At 44.4% G+C, this 24,000-nt stretch overlaps 2 protein-coding genes across 3 annotated transcripts in view; both read left to right on the top strand.

Annotated features, from left to right (window-relative positions):
• phf19 (PHD finger protein 19) overlaps positions 1 to 10,403 on the top strand; it is a 47,327-nt gene extending 36,924 nt beyond the window's left edge. For both annotated transcript variants that reach the window (XM_042100578.1, XM_042100579.1), the window contains 2 exons: positions 2,509 to 2,604; positions 7,438 to 10,403. In XM_042100578.1, coding sequence (XP_041956512.1) covers positions 2,509 to 2,604; positions 7,438 to 7,774 — 433 coding nt within the window. In that variant the 3' untranslated portion in view covers positions 7,775 to 10,403. The remainder of the gene's footprint in view (positions 1 to 2,508; positions 2,605 to 7,437) is intronic.
• A 1,464-nt stretch (positions 10,404 to 11,867) lies between these two features.
• Positions 11,868 to 24,000, top strand: part of dab2ipa (DAB2 interacting protein a) — a 184,721-nt gene continuing 172,588 nt past the window's right edge. Inside the window, exons 1-3 of the mRNA XM_042100527.1 lie at positions 11,868 to 12,169; positions 13,640 to 13,761; positions 22,301 to 22,550. Of these exons, the coding sequence (XP_041956461.1) occupies positions 12,109 to 12,169; positions 13,640 to 13,761; positions 22,301 to 22,550 (433 nt within the window). The 5' untranslated portion in view covers positions 11,868 to 12,108. The remainder of the gene's footprint in view (positions 12,170 to 13,639; positions 13,762 to 22,300; positions 22,551 to 24,000) is intronic.

Genomic DNA, 24,000 nt, shown 5'->3' with positions numbered 1-24,000 from the left:
ACACACACACACCAACCACTGTTTGTGCTTAGGATCTTTTTCATGGTATTATATTTGCAAATAGATTTTGCATAGTTGTTAAGCAAGCTTAGACTGAGACTGAACTGAATTAGACTGAACAGCAGAGTGTTTTAAACCGGTGTACATGCGCCCTGAACAGCAGAGTGTTTTAAACAGGCGTACATGGATGGGCCCTGAACAGTAGAGTGTTTTAAACAGGCGTACATGGATGGGCCCTGAACAGTAGAGTGTTTTAAACTGGCGCACATGGGCCCTGAACAGTAGAGTGTTTTAAATTGGCGTACATGGGCCCTGAACAGCAGAACATGAGCCCTGAACAGTAGAGTGTTTTAAACTGGCGCACCTGGGCCCTGAACAGTAGAGTGTTTTAAACTGGCGTACATGGGCCCTGAACAGTAGAGTGTTTTAAACTGGCGCACCTGGGCCCTGAACAGTAGAGTGTTTTAAACTGGCGTACATGGGCCCTGAACAGTAGAGTGTTTTAAACTGGCGTACATGGGCCCTGAACCTTACAGCTCATGTAGTTTTTCGCAGCTGCAGTAGCATGAATCATTCATTGTGACTGAGTCCATTTTCTTTTGATTCAGTGGCATTGACAAGCTCCTATTATATGAGCTAACTACTGCTAGGAGCTTTGCCATTCCTATGTGGTACTACAGTAGTATCAGTGGGCGCTAGGAGATCAGCCATTCCTATGTGGTACTACAGTAGTATCAGTGGGCGCTAGGAGATCAGCCATTCCTGTGTGGTACTGGTATCAGTGGGCGCTAGGAGATCAGCCATTCCTGTGTGGTACTGGTATCAGTGGGCGCTAGGAGCTGGTTCTGGTAGCAGTGGGCTTTGCGCGGATGAAATGTCAGTTTGTCTTTATATCACGCTCTCAAACAACACTCTGTATTCATTCAGCCCTCCTCGCTCGTCTGATTGAATAGAGCTGAGAATGTTTATTTACCGGCAGCTAAACAAACATCATTTGCATGCGTTTCCCCTTGGTGGCTCCTAAAAGGTTTCGTCAGGGGGGGGGGGCACTCCTTGCATGGAAATGGCTTTTGTCAAGGCGGCGCACTGAAGTGATTTAATTACGCTCCTCCGAAAAGGTTATCATCTCCGGAGCGTTCCGCGGTGTGAAGGGAAGGGCAGGACAGTTGGGGGGCTCAGCGGAACATTCAGGAGCATTCTGGGTAACTTCCCTCCTCTCCTCTCTCCTCTACTCTCTCCTCCTCTCTTCCCTCCTGCTCTCCTCCTCCCCTCCCCTCCTCCTTCTCTCCTCCTCTTCTCTTCTCTCCTCCTCTCCTCTCATCCCCTCTTTTCCCCTCCCCTCCTCTCTGAGTAAACTCTTTGAGGGAGAGGCAGAGGAGGCCGAGAGAGACACCGTCTAGTCATGATAAAACCGAACCAAGCGCCCGCTGTCTCCTCTGTGACCTGGCACAAAGCCTGCCATGGCGGCCTATTATTCACACACACACACACACACACACACACACACACACACACACACCCCTGTGCCTCCTGAATCCCATTAAGTGTGACCTATACGTAGCTGGATGTGATATGCGCTCAGACAAAGGGCTGCTGGGAGGGTAGCAGAGCTGCCATATTACCACCACCCCCCCCCCCCCCCCCCCCCCCCCCCCCCTTAGAGTAGCAGAGCTGCCATATTACCCCCTTTAAGGCAGTAGAGCTGCCAAATTACCCTCCTTAGGGCAGTAGGGCTGCCATATTACTGCCATAATATCTGATGGCAGTAGAGCTGCAGTATTACCCCTCTGAGGGCAGTAGAGCTGCCATATTACCCTCCCTAGGGCAGTAGGGCTGCCATATTACTGCCATAATATCTGATGGCAGTAGAGCTGCCATATTACCCCTCTGAGGGCAGTAGAGCTGCCATATTACTGCCATAATATCTGAGGGCAGTAGAGCTGCCGTATTACCCCTCTGAGGGCAGTAGAGCTGCCATATTACCCTCCCTAGGGCAGTAGGGCTGCCATATTACTGCCATAATATCTGATGGCAGTAGAGCTGCCATATTACCCCTCTGAGGGCAGTAGAGCTGCCATATTACTGCCATAATATCTGAGGGCAGTAGAGCTGCCGTATTACCCCTCTGAGGGCAGTAGAGCTGCAGTATTACCCCTCTGAGGGCAGTAGAGCTGCAGTATTACCCCTCTGAGGGCAGTAGAGCTGCAGTATTACCGGGCTCTCCACCCCAAGCTGGTGTATGAGTGTTATGGTGCCCCCCCCATTGTAAATGCACTTCAGGTGTCTAGATAAAGGCTTTATTATTTAGCCCAACGTGTTGCTTTCTTTCAGTCTTATTGTATTATAGTGCTGTAGACTATGTATTGGTAAAGTCAATTTGTGTGTGTGTGTGTGTGTCTCTGTGTGTGTGTGTGTGTGTGTGTGTGTGTATGTGTGTGTCTGTGTGTGTGTGTGTCTGTCTGGGTGTGTGTGTGTGTGTGTGTGTGTGTGTGTGTGTGATCCCTGCAGTACCAGTTCAGGCCGAACCCTCAGTCTGGACCAAGACTCCACAGATGCAGCCAGCACTTCGGGCTCAGCCACCACCAGTGTCTCCTACGACTTCCGGTAAAAGCACACACACACACACACACACACACACACACACACACACACACACACACACACACACACTCACTCACACACACACACATACACAAACTGTTTGGCATGCTCCCCACAATAAAGCTTGATAAAATAAAAGTTTGTCAAGACTGCACACACACGCACACACACACACACACGCACACACACATGCATATGTACGCTTTCTAGTACAGCCTTGCAGTAGCATGTGCACTCAATAATGCACACACTCGTACAAACACAGTGGCATGCACACATCCAAAGATGCACACACTTCTACATCCACACTTTCACTTTTAGTTCGGTTTAGTACTGTACGGGTGTTTAGTTTGGTTTAGTACTGTAAGGGTGTTTAGTTTGGTTTGCTGTAAGGGTGTTTGGTTTAGTACTGTAAGGGTGTTTAGTTTGGTTTAGTACTGTAAGGGTGTTTGGTTTAGTACTTTAAGGGTGTTAAGTTTAGTGCTGTAAGGGTGTTTAGTTTGGTTTAGTACTGTAATGGTGTTTGGCTGTAAGGGTGTTTGGTTTAGTACTGTAAGGGTGTTTAGTTTGGTTTACTGTAAGGGTGTTTAGTTTAGTACTGCAAGGGTGTTTAGTTTGGTTTAGTACTGTAAGGGTGTTTGATTTAGTACTGTAAGGGTGTTTAGTTTGGTTTAGTACTGTAAGAGTGTTTGGTTTAGTACTCTAAGGGTGTTTAGTTTAGTGCTGTAAGGGTGTTTAGTTTGGTTTAGTACTGTAAGGGTGTTTGGTTTAGTACTGTAAGGGTGTTTAGTTTGGTTTACTGTAAGGGTGTTTGGTTTAGTACTGTAAGGGTGTTTGGTTTAGTACTGTAAGGGTGTTTAGTTTAGTACTGTAAGGGTGTTTAGTTTAGTGCTGTAAGGGTGTTTCGTTTGGTTTAGTATTGTAAGGGTGTTTAGTTTGGTTTAGTACTGTAAGGGTGTTTAGTTTGGTGCTGTAAGGGTGTTTGCACACCTGGTTTGTTTGGAGCAGTTGAATCAAACCATGGAGCGTTTTCCCCCAAAGATCGGTTCAAAGGTGGGTATATGTGAAAGCAGCAATCGCACTCAAAACAAAAGGACCGAGACCACTTGGAGCTGCGACTTGGAGAAGGTCTTGGCTCGTGTACAATTGAACACTAGAGCGGTTCGATTACAGTGAGAAAGCGATCGGGCCGGCGTAGCGGGACGACTCGTTAGTGTTAACGTTTTGTACACATTGTAACAAGACGCATGTTTTTTCCACCAAAACCAGCTTTCTTTTGTATTCCTAAATAAACCTCATCAGTGGGATTGGATGCATTCTGAATAAAAACAGCACAAAAATAGGGTAGACCAGTTTGCTGACGGCTATTGGTTTGGGTGCTAGTGTGCTAACCTGATTTAGCCTGCTAATGTGCTAAACTGGGCTATTTGATGCTCACACATGGAAGTATGAGCAGTGTTATCCACCACGTTAAACTGCATAACGTTCTTTAGCATAACGTTAGCCAACACATTAAACTGCATACAGTTCTTTAGCATAACGTTAGCCACCACGTTAAACTGCATAAAGTTCTTTAGCATAACGTTAGCCAACACATTAAACTGCATAAAGTTCTTTAGCATAACGTTAGCCACCACGTTAAACTGCATAAAGTTCTTTAGCATAACGTTAGCCACCACGTTAAACTGCATAAAGTTCTTTAGCATAACGTTAGCCACCACGTTAAACTGCATAAAGTTCTTTAGCATAACGTTAGCCTAAGCAGCCAGTGCTGTCAAAATGATTGATGAATTGAGAACTAACCTGGAGCTCTGAAGAAGTAAAGCGACTACAGTCTTCAGCTGTCAAATGTGACCAATCAGAGAACAATTTATTCATGCGTGGGTTTGTTTGTAGAGATAAGTTTAATCTCACGTGGATTTGTTTACATCATCGGTTCCGCTCTAAATGCTGCCATGTGAACCCAAAACATAAAAGTTGTGTAGATAAAATGTAGATAAATAAAAGAGTGTAGATAAACTACACTCAGATCATTGAGGACAGAGTGTACTGTTGAGGCCAACTCCTTCACTTCCCACAAACCATCAGTTTCATTGTTCAAATGACTCGCCCACTAACGACATCTACGCCTCTCTAACGGCAATAACCCTTCTCTAACCACTATTATTCATTTATAACGACCACCACCCATCTATAGGATTGCCCTCTGTATGGGTTTAGTGAACTTGGGCAGCTTAACCAGCCTCAGCAGCAGAGCATGCTTGTTTATCAGTAGACTGGCTTGTTTGGAGCATGCTGTTCAGTTAGCCTCATTTGCACACTGGCCCTCTACTAATCGGGAGATCCCATGCTGAATGAGGACACTAGGATAGTCATAGTGATTATGATTATGATCTACCATGGGGCCCTGGTTTGTCTTTTTCTCTCACAGACAGTCAGAGGAACACACACACACACACACACACACACACACACACACAGAAATGTGTGTACACTCCTGTGCCATGTGCAAGCTGTGTGTGTGTGTGTGTGTGTGTGTGTGTGTGTGGATGTGTGTGTGTGTGTGCGGCTCTTCCGTTAGATGCTTCTAACTCTGTGAGAGCCACAGTGGAGCCTGCAGCTCATTTCCTGTGTGTGTGTGTGTGTGTGTATGTGTGTGTGTGCATGGGTGTGTGCGTGTGATGTGATGTGTGTGTGTGGTGTGTGTGTGTGCGTGCGTGCGTGCTTGTGTGTGTGCATGGGTGTGTGCGTGTGATGTGTGTGTGTGTGTGTGTGTGTGTGTGTGTGTGTGTGTGCACGAGTGTGTGTATGTGTGTGTGTGCATGGGTGTGTGTGCGTGTGATGTGATGTGTGTGTGTGGTGTGTGTGTGCGTGTGATGTGTGCGTGTGATGTGTATGTGTGTGTGTGCGTGCGTGCGTGCTTGTGTGTGTGCATGGGTGTGTGCATGGGTGTGTGCGTGGTATGTGTGTGTGTGTGTGTGTGTGTGTGCACGAGTGTGTGTATGTGTGTGTGTGCATGGGTGTGTGCGTGTGATGTGTGTGTGTGGTGTGTGTGTGTGTGCATGGGTGTGTGCGTGTGATGTGTGCATGCGGGCGCGCGCGTGTGTGTAGTGCTGGGCGGTATACCGGTGTATATTTTCGTTATGATATGAATTTTTAATATACCGCCATACCGGTGTATTTGATTACACAACGTTTGGAACGCTGCGCCGCGCGACAGTGTTTCAGACGGGACTTTTAGACATAGTGAGGGTAAACACAAAACACCTTAAGTTTTTGAAGTATGACCCTTAAAGCTTAATTTCTCCTTAGGTAAGGGGTTTATTTAAGGGTGTTGCACAGAATACCTTAAATTGTTTCTTTAGTTAAGGAAAAACGTTAAGGGATACTGCATTGAAAGGGATTTACCGTCACGAAAATTCTATTGAGATTTGTTCAACAGCTGTAACTAGCTGGCTAGTAGGTGATGTCGTTAGTTAGCAACCCACCGAACACATTGAAGTTTAATGATCTTATCATTCATCTCACCTTAAGAATATTCGCTGAAATTATCCAGGTAGCAAGTAAAGCATGTTATAGACATGCACTGAGCAATAGGCCTAGCTGGCTAGTTAGAAATGATCCTGACTCATCAGTCCATCAAAACAAACTTTTTTGTTAATGTTTTGCCTAGCGAACCGAACCGAAGTCCATGGCAGGCTAACAAGACATCCACATCCACATGAAGTTAACGTTAGCCTACGACTAACGTCATGTAAACCACACAATAACAATAAGGCTTCTGATAGGCCTATTTGACAGAGTAAGCATATTAGCAGAGAGGTTTTATTTTAAATTGTATTATACAATATGTTTTTATAATTTGCACAGTAAAAGTTCTGTATTTTGACTGCAATTGTCTTTGCATTCTGATTAGATTCTTCATCATAAGTGGCTCTTTGTAAACAGCATCATTTTCAGGGGCCATGCAAAACTGCATTACCACTAGTGTGGAGTTATTCTACACCATGACAGTAAAATAGACCATCCTTAGTCAATGTACTGCAGCAATTCCTCCCTCAACCTGTAGAAAATGCTGTGAACATCTGATTATACATGGGAAAAAAATACCGTCATATACCGTGAAACCGTAAGAATTTTGAAAAATACCGTGATATACATTTTTGATCATACCGCCCAGCACTACGTGTGTGTGTGTGTGTGTGCATGGGTGTGTGTGTGTGTGTGCGTGCTTGTGTGTGTGTGTGTGCGGGCGCGCGTGTGTGTGGTGGGGACAGGCAGACTGACTGACTCAGAGGGGGGGGGGGGGGGGGGGCTCCCCTACATGCCCTCTTCCTGAGCCTGCTCTCTGGAGTGATGTAGCACAGAGAGGCCACTAGAGGGCACTCTTGCTCCTACTGGAAACCCCACCGTGTTGGCACAGTTTGGATACACACACAGTGACCCCTTGTGGCGAGATCAGTGAAGTGCAGGCCATGTTGTTAAATGAGACTCCGACCACATGCTCAAAAAAGTGTAATTTCATATGACTCCATCAAATAGTGTCACATATTCCTTGTCAACTGAAATAAGACTAAATGTTGGCAGTATTATACCCTCCATCCCCAATGTACTGTAGTTGTATTTAGTTTAGATTAAATTCAACCTTCCCTCCTGTGTGTTGAGTATACTTCCTTCCCTGTGTGTTGAGTAGTGTGCTGAGTATACTTTCCTCATGTGTGTTGAGTAGTGTGCTGAGTATACTTCCATCCCTGCGTGTTGAGTATACTTCCCTCCTTTGTGTTGAGTATACTTCCCTCATGTGTGTTGAGTATACTTCCCTGATGTGTGTTGCAGTAAGAACGTGGGAAGCCGTAAGCGTAAGCTGCCCTCCTCCTGCTACTCGCTGATGGCCACCAAGAGGGCGGCGTCAGAGAGCGACCCCATCAGCCCCCTGAGCCTGCCCGGCGAGGACCCGCCCGTCGCCCTGGAGACGGGCATCGACAGCCACACCTTCGAGAGCATCAGCGAAGACGACTCGTCACTCTCCCACCTCAAGTCGTCCATCACCAGCTACTTTGGTGCCGCCGGCCGCCTCACCTGTGGGGAGAAGTACCAGGTGCTGGCCCGGCGCATCACACCTGAGGGAAAGGTGCAGTACCTTGTGGAGTGGGAGGGCACCACACCCTACTGAACTGGCATGTCGTTTCACATCCCCACCCTCCCCATTAACACCTAGAGTAGCAGTTCCGAACCCCAGACCCATTTGACCAAATGATTATTGTTAGTAGTATTTGTCTGAAGCAGCACTTAGCAGACTGAACTGAGGGAAGGCAACAATGTGTATAAGCTATTACCAGACAGTCATTTCACAGTAAGCCATTGACAAAGCATGACCCCCCCCCCCCAACACACACACACACACACACACACATACACACACCAGTACTGTGTGAATCAAACAATTCTGTTCTGTACAGCAATGACTCGGTACTGCCCTGTTTGTTTAGAAGGTAAACACTAAACAAACAGAACAGATCAACAACAGATGCATCCACTGGACAGCAACTGATCACATACGACTGATCCCGAGTCAGAATTCAGGATCAGCAGCGTGTCTGCATTAAGAGTCAAATGTCAATAGAAGAGTTCAACAGCCTTTGTCTGTTGGACCAGTGTGACCACATCCTGTTTCCCCTCTGAGCAGAAGCTACGTGCTCTGTTCTGTTCTGATGGACGTAGCTGACCTGTGCTATCTTCTCTTTCTGTAGTACACCGCGCACCTGACGGACGTATCTGACCTGTGCTATCTTCTCTTTCTGTAGTACACCGCGCACCTGACGGACGTTGTTGACCTGTGCTATCTTCTCTTTCTGTAGTACACCGCGCACCTGACGGACGTATCTGACCTGTGCTATCTTCTCTTTCTGTAGTACACCGCGCACCTGACGGACGTTGTTGACCTGTGCTATCTTCTCTTTCTGTAGTACACCGCGCACCTGACGGACGTATCTGACCTGTGCTATCTTCTCTTTCTGTAGTACACCGCGCACCTGACGGACGTTGTTGACCTGTGCTATCTTCTCTTTCTGTAGTACACCGCGCACCTGACGGACGTTGTTGACCTGTGCTATCTTCTCTTTCTGTAGTACACCGCGCACCTGACGGACGTAGCCGACCTGTGCTATCTTCTCTTTCTGTAGTACACCGCGCACCTGACGGACGTTGTTGACCTGTGCTATCTTCTCTTTCTGTAGTACACCGCGCACCTGACGGACGTATCTGACCTGTGCTATCTTCTCTTTCTGTAGTACACCGCGCACCTGACGGACGTTGTTGACCTGTGCTATCTTCTCTTTCTGTAGTACACCGCGCACCTGAGGGACGTATCTGACCTGTGCTATCTTCTCTTTCTGTAGTACACCGCGCACCTGACGGACGTATCTGACCTGTGCTATCTTCTCTTTCTGTAGTACACCGCGCACCTGACGGACGTATCTGACCTGTGCTATCTTCTCTTTCTGTAGTACACCGCGCACCTGACGGACGTAGCCGACCTGTGCTATCTTCTCTTTCTGTAGTACACCGTATACTGCGCACCACGTATGGATCTATTTTTACAAACAACAGTATTCACCATATTCGGCATATTTTGCTTAATGTTTTCTCTTTTATTTACAAAACAAGAATACAAATCTGTAAACCTGTCTTTTGGCTCTCGGTCCGCAAGACATATTTAGTGGTTAGGAACAGAGACCAGCCTTCTGGGGGGCAGGTTTGACCCGAGGCAGTTGCACGGCACACGTGTGTCTGTAGATAGTTCTGCAAGAGTTGTGTTTTCCTGACGTGTCCTGCATGTGCTCTGCTGTGTCTGCTCCTTGATGGCCGCATGGGAGAATGTAATGACCAAAGCAGTGCAAGCCTCTACTAAAGCCTTCTCTGCGACAGCGCTTCTGGTATTCACCGTTTCTGTATTCTCCAAGTGGTATTGGATTGTTGAGACAGTTCACTACTCAAAATGCCAGATGGAAGTTGACTGCTTGTATTTTAGCATATGAATAACAGTTAAGATCTTTTCTTATCTTCTATTTTAGCATATGAATAACAGTTAAGATCTTTTCTTATCTTCTTTTAGCAGTTGCAATAGAAGTGAGTCCATAACTGTAATCTTTGTTTCTGCCATATCCAAAGATTTTTTTTTTTTAGTTTTCTTGGTATATCTTCAAAAGACATATCGCTGTCATGATATTGGGTCTCTGCTAACTGGTAGTCTAAAGCTAGTGAACTTTTAAAAATGCTGAACATTTGAGATTCTTCAGACTCATGCCGAATAGAGTTTGATTGGAGTTTGATTATTCTTATATATATACGTATGTATATAAAATTGGATATAATATTACCCCTGATGTGTCATTGCACTATTAACACAAGCCTTCAACTATGCAATATGTTTTGGTAATAAATAGAAATATCTGTGATTACCAAATATATTAATATGAAAATATGAATAGTTTTGTGCTGAGAAAGAGAAAGCATCCTAAAAGCCACTTGCTTTCAGCTTACTGTTGTTTATTGTTTTGTTTTGTTTTGTAAAATGTAACCATTTTCCTTATTTCGTCTGCCCTTCTATCAAAACAATGGGACAATACATGTTATCTAAATCTAACCTCATGCTGCAGATGTAAACAAATATGTCATACAAATAAATACACACATGTGTAGTTGAATAAATACACACCTGTGTAGTCGTTATGTTGTTGTACTCTGCTTGTAGTGTCATGTTAGTACTAAGAGACACAGCTTAAAAATGTTACCAGTGATGTTAACAGTATTTAATATTAAAATAAATGTTTAACATCATGAGTTTGATGTATTAATTTGTCCATTAATTGTTTTGCTCGGTCTCTGTCTTTCATGAAACTGTATGAACCAAGTTATTTTATAAGACCGCATTAACAAGACTGGAATATGCCCAACTATCCACAACAATATGATGGAATAATAAATGAGCTATCAACAGCCAATCACACACGTGAACCATGAGCTATCAACAGCCAATCACACGTGAGCCGTGAGCTATCAACAGCCAATCACACGTGAACCTTGAGCTATCAACAGCCAATCAAGCAGGAGGACATGGAAAGCTTAATTCCTTTGAATGCTTGTAGGTTGGCAGTTCAGATCATAATAATAGGCCCTTGTAGGATTATGAATGCTGTTTTTTTTTTTGTCATGAAAAACTGCTAAGGCCCTGTGCAAACCAAAGATTCAGAATAATACGCTCTAAAATCTTTGGTTTAAAGGTTAACAACGTTGTTAATGGATCAGTGAATGCACTACAACATTTACGGCCATTTCTGTCAAGATCACATTTCAAAACACAACTGAGTGATGACCTTACTCTTTTGAGAGGTGGCTAAAGGGAAGAAAGTACTATTTAAAAAGCAAATTTCAGGTTAAATTTGTAATAGGATTAATACAAAATATATTTTTAGACCTCATCTGCCTCAAATATGTGTAAATGATTAGCCTGGGTGCTAGTAAATGATATTAATTTTTCCCTTTTATGATGTCATCACTCAGTTATGTTTTAGTATGCTGGCTGTAAATGTTGTATTGCATTTAGAGTAATAATTTCAAAAATATTTACATCTTCCTTGATTTATCTACACATTAATTAACAATGTTTTAACCTGTATCAGCAAAATCTCTCAAAAGCATTCCTAGACAAGAGCTATGCATGAATGTGATCAGTAGCGTGACGTGTTCAGGGTCCGCTTGGAATGGACAAATGTAGGCTACCTCGTTGTGTGTGTGAATCCACTTTCTGCTGGATTTTAGGTAGATTTTTGTTCTGGGACATGATTTGAGGTTTGGCAGCATGTGTTCAGGATTTTTAAGTGTCTACTGCACATTATTTCATTTCTTTGTTTTCATTTTAAATCCCCCATGTCAGCTCAGAAAGACGTATTACTTTTACATAGTTCACCTCTTGCAACTACAGCCTTTAAACTGGTCGCTTAGCTATAACTAAATTAGGTTGTCAATTTATTTTTTCACATTAACCTCCACACTCCTTATTTTTAAATAAGACAATTCAGTAAAATCTGATTGAATTAATTAAGTAGGCCTACAGAATACATGTAGCCTAATTGATGCATTCAAGTTCCGAGATGCCTTCCCCGGGCAGCTTAGTTGTTAATTTGATTAAGGTGTTAATGACGTGAGCTCGAGTCCTGTGGCATGCGCAGTCCATTGACCCAAACATTGTTTATTTGACCGGCTGGAGTAGCCTAGTCCAGCGCGGCACACACCCCTGTCATCGGATCTGCATTTGGATTCGCTGCTACAAGAGCATACAGTAAACCTGTCAAAGCCACTGTCTAGTGAAATCTTTCCCGATCACTATGTGATGAATTTAAAAACGTGGGATTTGCGCGCTGTAGGCTACGTCTGATCCCAGCCCACGTGTTGGGGAGCCGTTGAGTGAGTGAAGTGTCAGCTTTGACAAGTTGCCAACACAAGGATATGGAGAATCTACTGCCCTACCTGTCAAAAAGCCATCACCAGGGATGGATGAGGGTCATTGGTAAGCTGATTCAGCGCCTTCCAAGTTCCCACTCAACAATCTATAGGCTATTTAAAGCAACGCCAAGATTATCTGGTTCACGTTAATGTCTACTCATGATTTACCTCAGTTTTTTTGTTGCATACATGTAAATTATTTAGTATAAAATAACAGAATATAGATTAGCTGTTTAGTTGAGCAATTGATCTTTGAACATTAACTATGTGAGTGACATTGGTGTGATCAGATTTTCTGTGGTCGATTTGATACATTAGCTTACATCTAGCACATTTTTAAGAAGTCTGTATTTTCCTTAAAACATTAAAGTATTTGATATGGTTGTGATTACACTATTTGGGCATCTTGGTTTAATCTTACATTCTTTTGTGTTGTGATGTGGAGTGAAAGGATTCAAGCCACTTAGGTGCTAAATCAATCGTAACCTAGTTGGCAGGTAAAGCACATTACTTTATCGTACCACGGCCTAGCCTACTAACGTTAACAGTGGCTAAAATTAGCATAAGTTATGCGGTCAAGATGAAAGCTTGTTTAAGCTAATTTAGAAAGTGATTAATTAATAGTCACGTGCATTGCCTGACCATAGGTTATTTCACGTTTGTAGACATTAATTTGAGCAAATGTCATTTAAGAAATCACATGTTTCCTAACCATGCGGCACGTAACGTTAACGTTAACGGTCGGCAGCTGTGTGAGAGGGAAAAGTTGGACAGGCATGATGAATATGGCCTGTGTGAGCGGGCGCGGTATGAGTGACGTTTGTCTGATTAAATTATCCTCTTGATTAAATTAGTCCGGTTCCGTGATTCATGCCACAGAGAGGATGTTGTATATTGTGCCTGGCCTTGCCCAAAGTTAGGTAAGTCAACCCTGGGGCATTGGTGAGGTTGGCAAAGCTTGTCTGCATTCTGAATCATTCTGCCAGTATTGTCCATTGGTAGGCAAAGCCCTGTTGAACATTGGCCAATCAAAACGTATCTGGATCATGGCCATAATAATGCATATAGATAGGTAGTGTTAGTTCAGAATGTCACTGTCAGGGGTGTAGTGGTAAAATAAGAGGTGCACCCATGGGTAAACTATGAATTCTGTGATCACGATAAGGTGGACTGCGCCATGCGGTATCGGATTTATAAAAAAGACATTCAGAACCTGTTTGATGATGGTGGAGGTTATTGTCCAATGTTTATAACAATACCAGTGGTATTAAATGGTTTCTAGAGTGTTGATGAGTGTACATAGTGTGTTGCATGTTAAAAGTTGCAATTGGTGAATAAACTCTTTTGAGAGGTGGCTAAACTCTAATAAGAGGTGGATAAACTCTATTTCTGAAATTTCAGAGGTGGGTAAACTGCGTTTACTTGCGTTTAGCCTCCACTACATCCCTGGTCACTGTTGACACACCATATGTGAACTGCCAGTGGCATATATTGCAAATGTGTGTGTGTCTCTCTCTCTGTGTGTGTTCCACAGACATGAAGAGCTCGTCAGTCCACTGGATTTCATGTGGTCAGCCCTTCAATGAGCCAATCACATGGAAGCTGAAGTTCTGCATCGCCACAGCCTTCCAACTGGTCATGCTGGACCAAGATGAGGTACACACACACACACACACACACACACACACACTGGGATACCCTCTGCAGCTAAAAGCCCAAGGAACCCTAGGGTTTTGTGAATACTACATTTAATTTCTGCTAAATGCCAGAGACCCTTGTAATGTCTGTACTGTAGCTTTGCTCCACTTGACATGCCCAGAACTTTCATTTTCCATTCCTAATTATCTCAACCCCCAGATGGGGTTCCCACATCCAACACTAGGGAGCAGCAGAGGGCAAGATGTGTGTGTGTGTGTGTGTGTGTGTGTGTGTGTGTAAGACCCTGGAGCCTCAGTGAGAGTTTAGAGCGACAGTTTTTACAGTTTGTACAGTTTACAGTGGCAATAAAGTCTGAGTATAGCATCATAGGCGTTGTCACACTATCTGGAAAAGAGACCTCCAGAGCAGATGCCCATGCTGCATTCAGTTTAGAACTTGCACAATGGACTCTGACTAACAACATATGTAGAGATTTGTGCAAAAAAAAAAGTTTCCTCCGTGGGTTCATGTCTTTAAAGCTAACGGCAGTGAAGTGTTTACTGAACCTGCTGTGACATCAGCAAACTGCCTCCTCATCAGCTCCCTGACTCTGCATGTTTAGAGTTGAGAGTAAAGGCGACAGGACAGGACAGTCCTGCTGAGTAAAGACAACAGGACAGGACAATCCTGCTGAGTAAAGACGACAGGACAGGACAGTACAGACCTGCTGAGTAAAGACGACAGGACAGGACAGGACATGCCTGCTGAGTAAAGACGACAGAACAGGGCAGGGCAGGACAGACCTGCTGAGTAAAGACAACAGGACAGGACAATCCTGCTGAGTAAAGACGACAGGACAGGACAGGACAAACCTGCTGAGTAAAGACGACAGGACAGGACAGGGGCCTCATTTATCAAAGTGTTGCGTAGAAACCGTCCTTCATTTGATCTTAGATCATTTCTGAAATGATCGTACGTGTGATTCAGAGAAAACGAACGTACGCACAAAAAAACGTGCGTACGCCACCCTTCCAGATGTGCCCTTTATAAATCACAAATGAACGTCAACTTGTGCGCAGCCGGATGGTTTTAGGTCTCCGCCTTGTAAACACCCCCTCATCAAGATCATTAGCATATGTTTTAATGAAATCAATGGCCTAAAAGCGGTAGCCTATGTAAAATTATTTATTGAAAACATTGTATAGCCTATGCCATCTAATGTTAGCCTATATGCGTCGAATAGCTAATTATGTTTTTTTCCAGCAATAAAGCTTTTTGGAAAGAGATCGCATGCATCCATGTCCATTGTCCTCTGCTCGCTTTCATTCCTTTTGCCTGCAGTAATGTGAATAAGCAACATTTAGTATGTTTAGGCCTACTTTGTAGAAAAAATTGAGTAGGCCTACCTTATGAAGGAAAGACCTCTAGGCCTACAGCATAATCCTGTACGTTATGGTACAGTAGGCTACTGTACGTTTCCAATATGACCCAGGGTAATATGCTGATTTTAGCCTACAAAACGGAGGACTAAACTATAAGCGTGATATGTCATGTAGGCTTAACGTTACTTTTAGGATAGGCTATGTTTTTTGCTGAAAAAGTAGCCTAGTTCGCCGGTCATTATTCATTCATTCTGCATATCTTTGCGATCGTTTTCTTTCAATAATGTCCAATGGCTTAAACATTGTCCTTTATTGTTTGCTTTAGGCCTACCTTTATATTTTAGCCTACATTATCCAACTAACGTATTGTCATCTGATCTTGGGCACTGCCAGTCAAAAAAAGCAAACAGGTGCGCGCTCTGCACCTCTTTACGCAACTCCCCCGCAACAATAAATGAAGATGCCCTGCTTTCAGAGGAAAACTTCCGTCCCTTGGTTGTGTAGGCTATATATGATATAAAATATCTATAGCCTACATTGTATAGCTTACATTCAAATATTACCTTTCTGTTACGGAGCTGGGAATAGGCCTATGAGCGCAAATTAGGATGTAGCGGAGGTTAAACGCGAGTAAACAGCAGTTTATCCCCCTCTGAAATTTCAGAAATAGAGTTTAGGCCTACCCACCTCTTACTAGAGTTTATCAACCTCTCAAAAGAGTTTATTCACTTTTAACATTCAAAACTGTATTATCCAATACTATCCTATATTCCCAATATTGTACAATAACCTCCACCATTATCAAACATGTTCTGAATGCCTTTTTTTTTTAAATCCGATACTGCATGGCGCAGTCCACCTCACCGAGATTGCAGAATTCATAGTTCACCCACCTCTTATTTTACCACTACATCCCTGGCACAAATGTACTTTTCCTCTCCTAAATGAGGGCAATTGGACATTTTATGGTCAATATTAGATTGGTGAGAACACTAAATATAATAGATCACCTGTAAGAATGTTTCAGTCATTCTATCGTAGGTCTTGGTGTTTTTTTGTTTTTTTTTGATATTATGAAATAAGTAAGCTAGGTCTATACGTTTTTCACTTTCTTAAGTGGGCTGTAGTCAAAGTCAAAGTCAAAGTCTGCTTTATTGTCAATTTCTTCACATGTCAAGACATACAAAGTGATCGAAATTACGTTTCCCACTATCCCACGGTGGAGACAAGACATATTTTACCAATTAGGTCCACAGACAAACATAACATGCAAGTATACAATATAAAATAGTAAACATATTACAATATAAAAAGTAAAAATAAGAATGCACATACAATGAAGAAATAAGAGCAGCAAAATGTGGGTTGAAATTGTGCAATTGTGCATACAGTAGACAGTCAATATAATAGTGCAAAAGTCAGGCCAATAAATGGCTGAGGTAGTTCTGTTTGACCTAAGTATGCCAGTGGCATAGTGGTGCAAGTTATGTAAGAGCAGCAGAAGTGTGTTCAGAAGTGTTTTCAGGACAACAGGACAACAACAACAAGTTGCAAAGTGTGCAAGTGTAGTAGTGCAAGTGGAGTAGTGCAAGGCAGCCATTGTGGGTCCAAAGTCCAGGATGTTATGTAGCTGAGGGTGGAGGGGGGAGAGGGGGGAGAGAGTTCAGCATCCTAACAGCCTGATGTATGAAGCTGTTGGTGAGTCTGGTGGTGCGGGAGCGCAGGCTTCTGTACCTCTTCCCAGAGGGCAGTAGATCAAACAAATTGTGAGCGGGGTGACTTGCATCACTCACAATTGTGGTCGCCTTGCGGGTGAGGTGGGAGGTGTAAATGTCCTTCAGGGAGGGGAGTGAAGCACCAATAATCCTTCCCGCTGTGTTCACTATGCGCTGCAGGGCTTTCCTGTTGTATTCAGTGCAGCTTCCGCCCCACACAGCGATACAGCTGGAGAGGATGCTCTCAATGGTGCATCGGTAGAATGTGGTCATGATGGCTGGTGGAGCACTTGCTCGCCTGAGTTTCCGCAGGAAGTACAGGCGGCGCTGAGCTTTCTTTGCCAGTGATGCAGTGTTGGTGGTCCAGGAGAGGTCTTCACTGATGTGCACCCCCAGGAATTTGGTGCTGCTCACTCTCTCCTCCACAGCACCGTCGATGGTCAGTGGCAGGTGTTGGGTGTGACCTCTCCGGAAGTCAACAACAATCTCCTTGGTCTTGCTGACGTTCAGCAGGAGGTTGTTTTCCCTGCACCACGTGGTCAGAAGGTCGACCTCCAACCTGTATTGAGTCTTGGTGATGAGACCCACCAGAGTTGTGTCGTCAGCAAATTTTACTATGTGGTTGTTGCTGTAGGTTGCAGTGCAGTCATGCGTCAGCAGGGTGAAGAGCAGCGGACTGAGCACGCAGCCTTGGGGGGCCCCCGTGCTCAGTGTGATGCTGCTTGAGATATTGTTGCCAACACGTACTACTTGAGGCCTCTGACAGAGGAAGTCCAGTAGCCAGTTGCAGAGATAGGTACTGAGTCCCAGTTTGTCAAGTTTGCAGATGAGTTGTTGTGGTATTATGGTGTTGAATGCAGAACTGAAGTCTATAAACAGCAATCTCACATATGAGTCTCTTTTTTCCAGGTGGGTGAGGGCTGGGTGGAGGGCAGAGCAGATTGCATCCTCTGTGGACCGTTTGGCTCGGTATGCAAACTGGAAGGGGTCCAGGGTGGGGGGGAGAATGGATTTGATGTGTGACATGACAAGCCGCTCAAAGCACTTCATGATGATGGGTGTCAGTGCCACGGGGCGGTAATCATTGAAGCAGGATGGAGCAGTTTTCTTCGGCACAGGTATGATGGTGGCAGCTTTGAAACATGATGGGACGATGGCTTGCTTCAGGGAAGTGTTAAAGATGTCTGTGAAGACATCCTTAAGCTCCTCAGCGCACGACTTGGGATGTTGTCTGGGCCTGCTGCCTTACGGGTGTTGATAGCAGCAAGTGTCCTCTTCACGCTGTCGGCAGAGAGGCACAGGGGCTGCTCGTGTGGAGGGGGAGGGGTCTTCTGTGGGCAAGTGCTGTTTTGTGCTTCAAAGCGAACAAAGAAGCGGTTCAGATTGTTGAGCAGAGGGATGTTGCTCTCACAGCTCTGTGGCGCGGGCTTGTAGTCCGTGATGGCCTGAATGCCCTGCCATAGGCTTTGTGCGTTCCTGCTGTCTTTGAAGTGAGTGGTTATCTTGTGAGTGTATTCCTGTTTTGCTTCCTTGATGCCACGGGACAGGTTGGCTCTCGCTGTTCTCATGCCAGCTTCATCCCCAGCTCTGTAGGCTTTGTCTCTGGCCCTCAGCAGCCTGAGGACATCCCCTGTCAGCCATGGCTTCCAGTTAGCCCGAGTGATGATGTCTTTTGTGTGGGTCACATCATCAATGCACTTGTAAGAGGTTACAGTGTCTGTATACTCCTCTATGTCTGTCTGGTTGTTGTAAGTGGCTGCCTGCTTAAACATTTCCCAGTCTGTTGTGTCAAAGCAGTCTTGAAGAGCATCAGAGGCTCCCTCAGGCCACACTTTTACCTGCTTGCGAACCGGTTTGTTTGCTTTCACTTTTTGTCTGTATGCGGGCATTAGCATAACAGTGATATGGTCAGAAAGTCCAATGTGGGGGAGGGGGGTGGCTTTGTATGCTCCTTTGTGTGTAGTGTAGACCATAGTTCTCATTAGCAGTTTTATGCCAAACCATGAAACATTAAGCTGCGTCCAAAAACATCTTTAAACTTTAAAAATCTTATGATATTGATCATGCATATGGCAAAGAAAGACATGTGATCGTTGGTCTTGGAATTTTGAAAATGCATCGCACTTAGACCTCAGATTACTTGCAGTACCCCGGCATTACCACAAGGAAATGGTCGTACGTCAAGTATGAACCTGACGTGGAGATAAGCACTTTTCCACATCAAAGACGGTTTTTATAAATCTGAGCGTTGGCATGGATTTGAGCTTACGCACGGTCTAAGATCAAATCTGTGCGTAAGAACGCTTTATAAATGAGGCCCCTGGACTGCTGAGTAAAGACAACAGGACAGGACAGGACTGCTGAGTAAAGACAACCAGGACAGGACAGACCTGCTGAGTAAAGACAACAGGACAGGACAGACCTGCTGAGTAAAGACGACATGACAGGACAGTACAGGACAGGACTGCTGAGTAAAGACGACAGGACAGGACAGAACAGGACAGACCTGCTGAGTAAAGACAACCAGGACAGGACAGACCTGCTGAGTAAAGACGACAGGACAGGGCAGGTCAGGACAGACCTGCTGAGTAAAGACGACAGGGCAGGACAGGACAGACCTGCTGAGTAAAGACAACAGGACAGGACAGACCTGCTGAGTAAAGACAACAGGACAGGGCAGGACAGACCTGCTGAGTAAAGACAACCAGGACAGGACAGTACAGACCTGCTGAGTAAAGACGACAGGACAGGACAGGACAGGCCTGCTGAGTAAAGGCCATGTTTTTTTCAGAATCAGTTCTATAAACAGGGCGATTGATGTCTGCACCAAACTACTCAAACCTTCGTTTACTCCAGATTCTGTATTTAGAAAAGACAACATGGTGGGGCAGGTACATAGATGATATTTTTCTCACATGGTTGGGTTCAGAGACAGAGTTTCTATAGTTTCTTTCATATTGAGGTAACACTAGCAGCAATCTGAAGCTAAGTCTAGAGTTTTCCTTAACAGTTCCACTCCCTCAATCTTAATCTTAAAATCTCTTAGGACCACACTGGTCTACACACCTCCATCTTTAGAAAACCTACTGACCGTAACACCACACTGAGGGCAGATAGTTTCCGTCCACCTTGGTTACAGTTTTTTACAACTGTGTGTGTGTCTCTCTCTGTGTGTGTGTTTGTCTGTGTGTGTGTGTGTTTGTGTGTGTGTTGTGTATGTATTCATAGGTCTATAGAAAAATATATTGAGCTAATGGTAACTTGGGGAGACACAAAAACATAGTAAAAAAATACAAGTTTTACTGTAAAAGTCAACTTTTTGTAGAACATTCCTTTCAAAGTATCTGGCCTAAGGAGCTAGGCTAGCGTGCAGCAGCCAGAAAAGTTGTGGGTTCAATTCTTGGCTTCCACCATTGTGCATCTGAGCAAGGCACTTAACCCCAAACTCCTCCAGGGACAATAGACTTTGTAATATAATTTAAATATACAAGTCACTTTGGATAATAGTGCTAAATTAATAAATGTAATGTAAATAAATGTAAATGTAGGTCTGGGAAGTCAGGGAAGATACTGTATGTAGGTGTAGTAATGAAATACTGTTTTCCAGATGTGCAAAATTATGGAAAGTCTGGAGGTTTTGCTCAATGTAATACATTTGCAAAAAAGTCTATAATACTAAAAATAGACACTTGTTTTATAAAACCATGTAACTATTTACCATTAAAAATAGACCTTAAATGTGGTTATTTGTAACATGCTATTGTTTTTAAAGCCAAATTGCTATAATTTAAAGACCGGTTGTAATAGCTAAGTGGGAATTTATACTTGAAAGGCAAATGTCATCGAAGACGTCATTGAAGGAATGCATCATGGTCTGAAACATTCATTAACAATGTAACCATTCAAAGATACAGTTAGAACGGTGAAAACAAGAACATATTAACAACATGAACATTATTTAACAGTTGTTTAGTTGAGGCATAACTTGGATGATTATAACAACACATAACCAGAGCCGGACAGTAACGGAGTACATTTACTTGAGTACAATTTTGAGGGATCTGTACTTTACTCAAGTATCATTTTTGGGGAGTACTCATGACTTTGCTCAAGTACATTTGAGAGACAAATATTGTACTCTTTACTTCACTACATTTCTATCCATAACCGTGAGTACCCGTTACTTCTTCTAAAAAAAAGGAAAAAAGAAAAATCTCGGAAACCCTTAATTTGTTGTTTCCCTCTCAAACCTATCAGCAATCACCTTCAGCTTTCCGCCAAAGTCAACTTCATGGTCAGATTTAGATAAGAGACGAAACCATGGATGAAACAATGCATGAAGACGCAGCAGGTCCATCCCGGGAATGGGCCAACCATGCAATATTTAGAAAATGTAGGCTTACTCTTGTACTCTTGATACTCAATTACTTTTAAAAACAAGTACTTCAGTACTTTTACTTAAGTAGACATTTGACTGTTGTACTTTTACTTGTACTTGAGTAAAATTTAGCAAAGGGTATCTGTACTTTTACTCAAGTAATTAAGCTGTGTACTCTGTCCGCCTCTGCGCATAACTATCCGAAAATGTTTTATCACCAAATCCCTGAACTGTCCACGTTTGTGACAGACCAGTGCTAACGTTACCAGTTAGTCATGAGTAGGCTATTTGTCATACTACGTAGCATTCAGTAGCCCACACTAGCCTTACCATCCTTCATTTTTTGAACTGGTCTTCCTGCTTTGATCCTAACCTTTGCACTGCATTTGAATGTATAAAAGATGGACATTGTCTCTGATTCCATTGTACTGTTTATTTCAGGGGCAAAAAAACAAGCTTTCCGTTCAACACAATATTCTTAGTTGTATGACTGCAGATAACGTTCTTGCTTGCAGAGAAGCTAGCTGCTCATTAGTTCACCGCTAAAACAGCACCCCCTATCGCAATTGAAAATTACTGTACGGAGGAGCTACCTCCCTTGGTCATTGAAAACAACGTGTTTCACGAGCCACTGGGGTCCGAGGCCTTTATAATGGACTTCAATGAGGGGCTTGAGGAGGAAGCTCCTCCATACAGTAATTTTCAATTGCGATAGGGGGTGCTGTTGGCATTTTGACCTAAGGGAACGATTTTGTTCATTCAAAGTGTTCAAATAGTAATAACAGTAATTTATCAGATTAGTAATTCACTTTATATATTTTTTTATTTTTTTCTGACATTTTTAGGGAGGGTGTTCCTCCCTTTCCTCAAATGAAGGAGCCTCCTCTGCTGTCCACTCGCCTCATTCACCTTCCACTCACCTGTCCACTCACCCGTACTCTCACTTGTCCACTCACCTCATTCACCTGTCCTCTCACTTGTCCACTCACCTCATTCACCTTCCACTCACCTGTCCACTCACCTGTCCTCTCACTTATCCACTCATCTCATTCGCCTGCCTGCTGTCCATCTTGTTCCCTCAGCTCCACCCACTGCTACAGCAGGAGCAGCGTGCAGAGTCCTGCACCGTGTGGCTACTACACCGCACCCACCGCACCCGGAGCATCCCAGAGGGGGAGCAGACGCCCCCGGCCCAGCACAACCAGAACCAGCACCAGAACCAGCACCAGAACCAGCACCAGCACCAGAACCAGCACCAGATCCAGAACCAGCACCAGATCCAGAACCAGCACCAGCACCAGCACCAGAACCAGAACCAGCAGAGCACCCCCGGTGAGTGTGTTGACCGCGTGTGTTGACCTCAGTGTAATCTGCGTTTTGTTGACCTCTGCATTGTGTTGACCGCGTGGATCAGCCCTGCACTCACCCGGACTCGAACCCACAACTTGCAGCAACTCTGGGTTTGGAGACTAACTGGCTAACTGACTGACTGGCTAACTGACTAACTGAATAGCAGACTAACTGGTTAACTGACTGACTGGCTAACTGACTAACTGACTGACTGGCTAACTGACTGACTGGATAGCAGGCTAACTGGTTAACTGACTGACTGGCTAACTGACTGCCTGGCTAACTGACTGCCTAACTAACTGACTGACTGGCTAATTGACTGACTGATTTTAACTGACTGACTGGTCAACTGACTGACAGGCTAATTGACTGACTGGTTTTAACTGACTAACTGGTCAGCTGACTGCCTGGCTAACTGACTGGCTAACTGAATGCGTGTTTGTTCATTTTACTTGGCTGGCTGACTGTTTGGCTGTCTGACTGTTTGACTGTCTGGCTTGTAGCGTGTTGTTTTGGTTGTTAGGATGGAGGTTTTTTCCACCCTCCATGTTCTCCTGCCAGAGCTAGCGGCTGAACTCCGCTGCGGTCTCGGAGGAAGGAGGCTCCGTCCTGACTCAGAGCTGGAATGCCACTCGGAGAAATCGATTACAGCGAAGTTGCAGTCGTGTCAGGAAGTTGTATCGTAGGCTCACACACTAGCCCTAAATCGGACACTTTTTCTCAGGCTCCAACTCCCAAGTGGGCTCAGCGGTTGACATCAGGCTCCATCCTCTCTGTAAACAGGATTGTTTTTGTAAACTTTCCGTAAACAAGACTTATTGTCCTGCAAACCACACACACATGCACCCCAATAAAATCCAGTTTAAATGGTACTTCAGTACTCACTCAAGCAGTACTTCACTGTTTACAGGGCACTGTGTGTGTGTGTGTGTGTGTGTGTGTGTGTGTGTGTGTGTGTGTGTGTTTGTGAGAGAGTGAGACTGAAACTCCTTGAAAAGATCTGAACTTGGCAGTTTCCCCCTCTCCTCTCTTCTCCTCTCTTCTCTCCTTTCCTCTCTTCTCCTCTCCTCTCCTCTCAGCTTCTATTTTGGTAGTGCTCGCTCTGAAAGCTGTGTGTGTGTGTGTGTGTGTACATGTGTGGGGTGTGTTTTGTGTGTGGGGTGTGTGTTTGTTTGTGTGTGTGTGTGTACATGTGGGGGGGTGCTCTGTCATTTTCTCTGGGTGGCATAATCACAGGGTCCCTGTGAGGCAGTGTTTGTTTCCAGGCACTAATAAGCTTTGTGCTTGCAGCTCCGTTATAATGTGTGTATGTGTGTGTGTGTGTGTGTGTGTGTGTGTGTGGTGTGTGTGTGCTCGCATCTTGGTTATAGTTAGAATAACTTGTTGTGTTATTCTGTGCCCTCTAAGGGCCTGGGGTTGGCAGGAGCTTGAC

This window comes from Alosa sapidissima, chromosome 8 (genome assembly GCF_018492685.1).
Source record: "Alosa sapidissima isolate fAloSap1 chromosome 8, fAloSap1.pri, whole genome shotgun sequence".
NCBI classification, from domain to species: domain Eukaryota; kingdom Metazoa; phylum Chordata; class Actinopteri; order Clupeiformes; family Clupeidae; genus Alosa; species Alosa sapidissima.
Note: the sequence above shows the minus strand (reverse complement) of the source record. Positions and strands in the feature narration are given on the sequence as shown.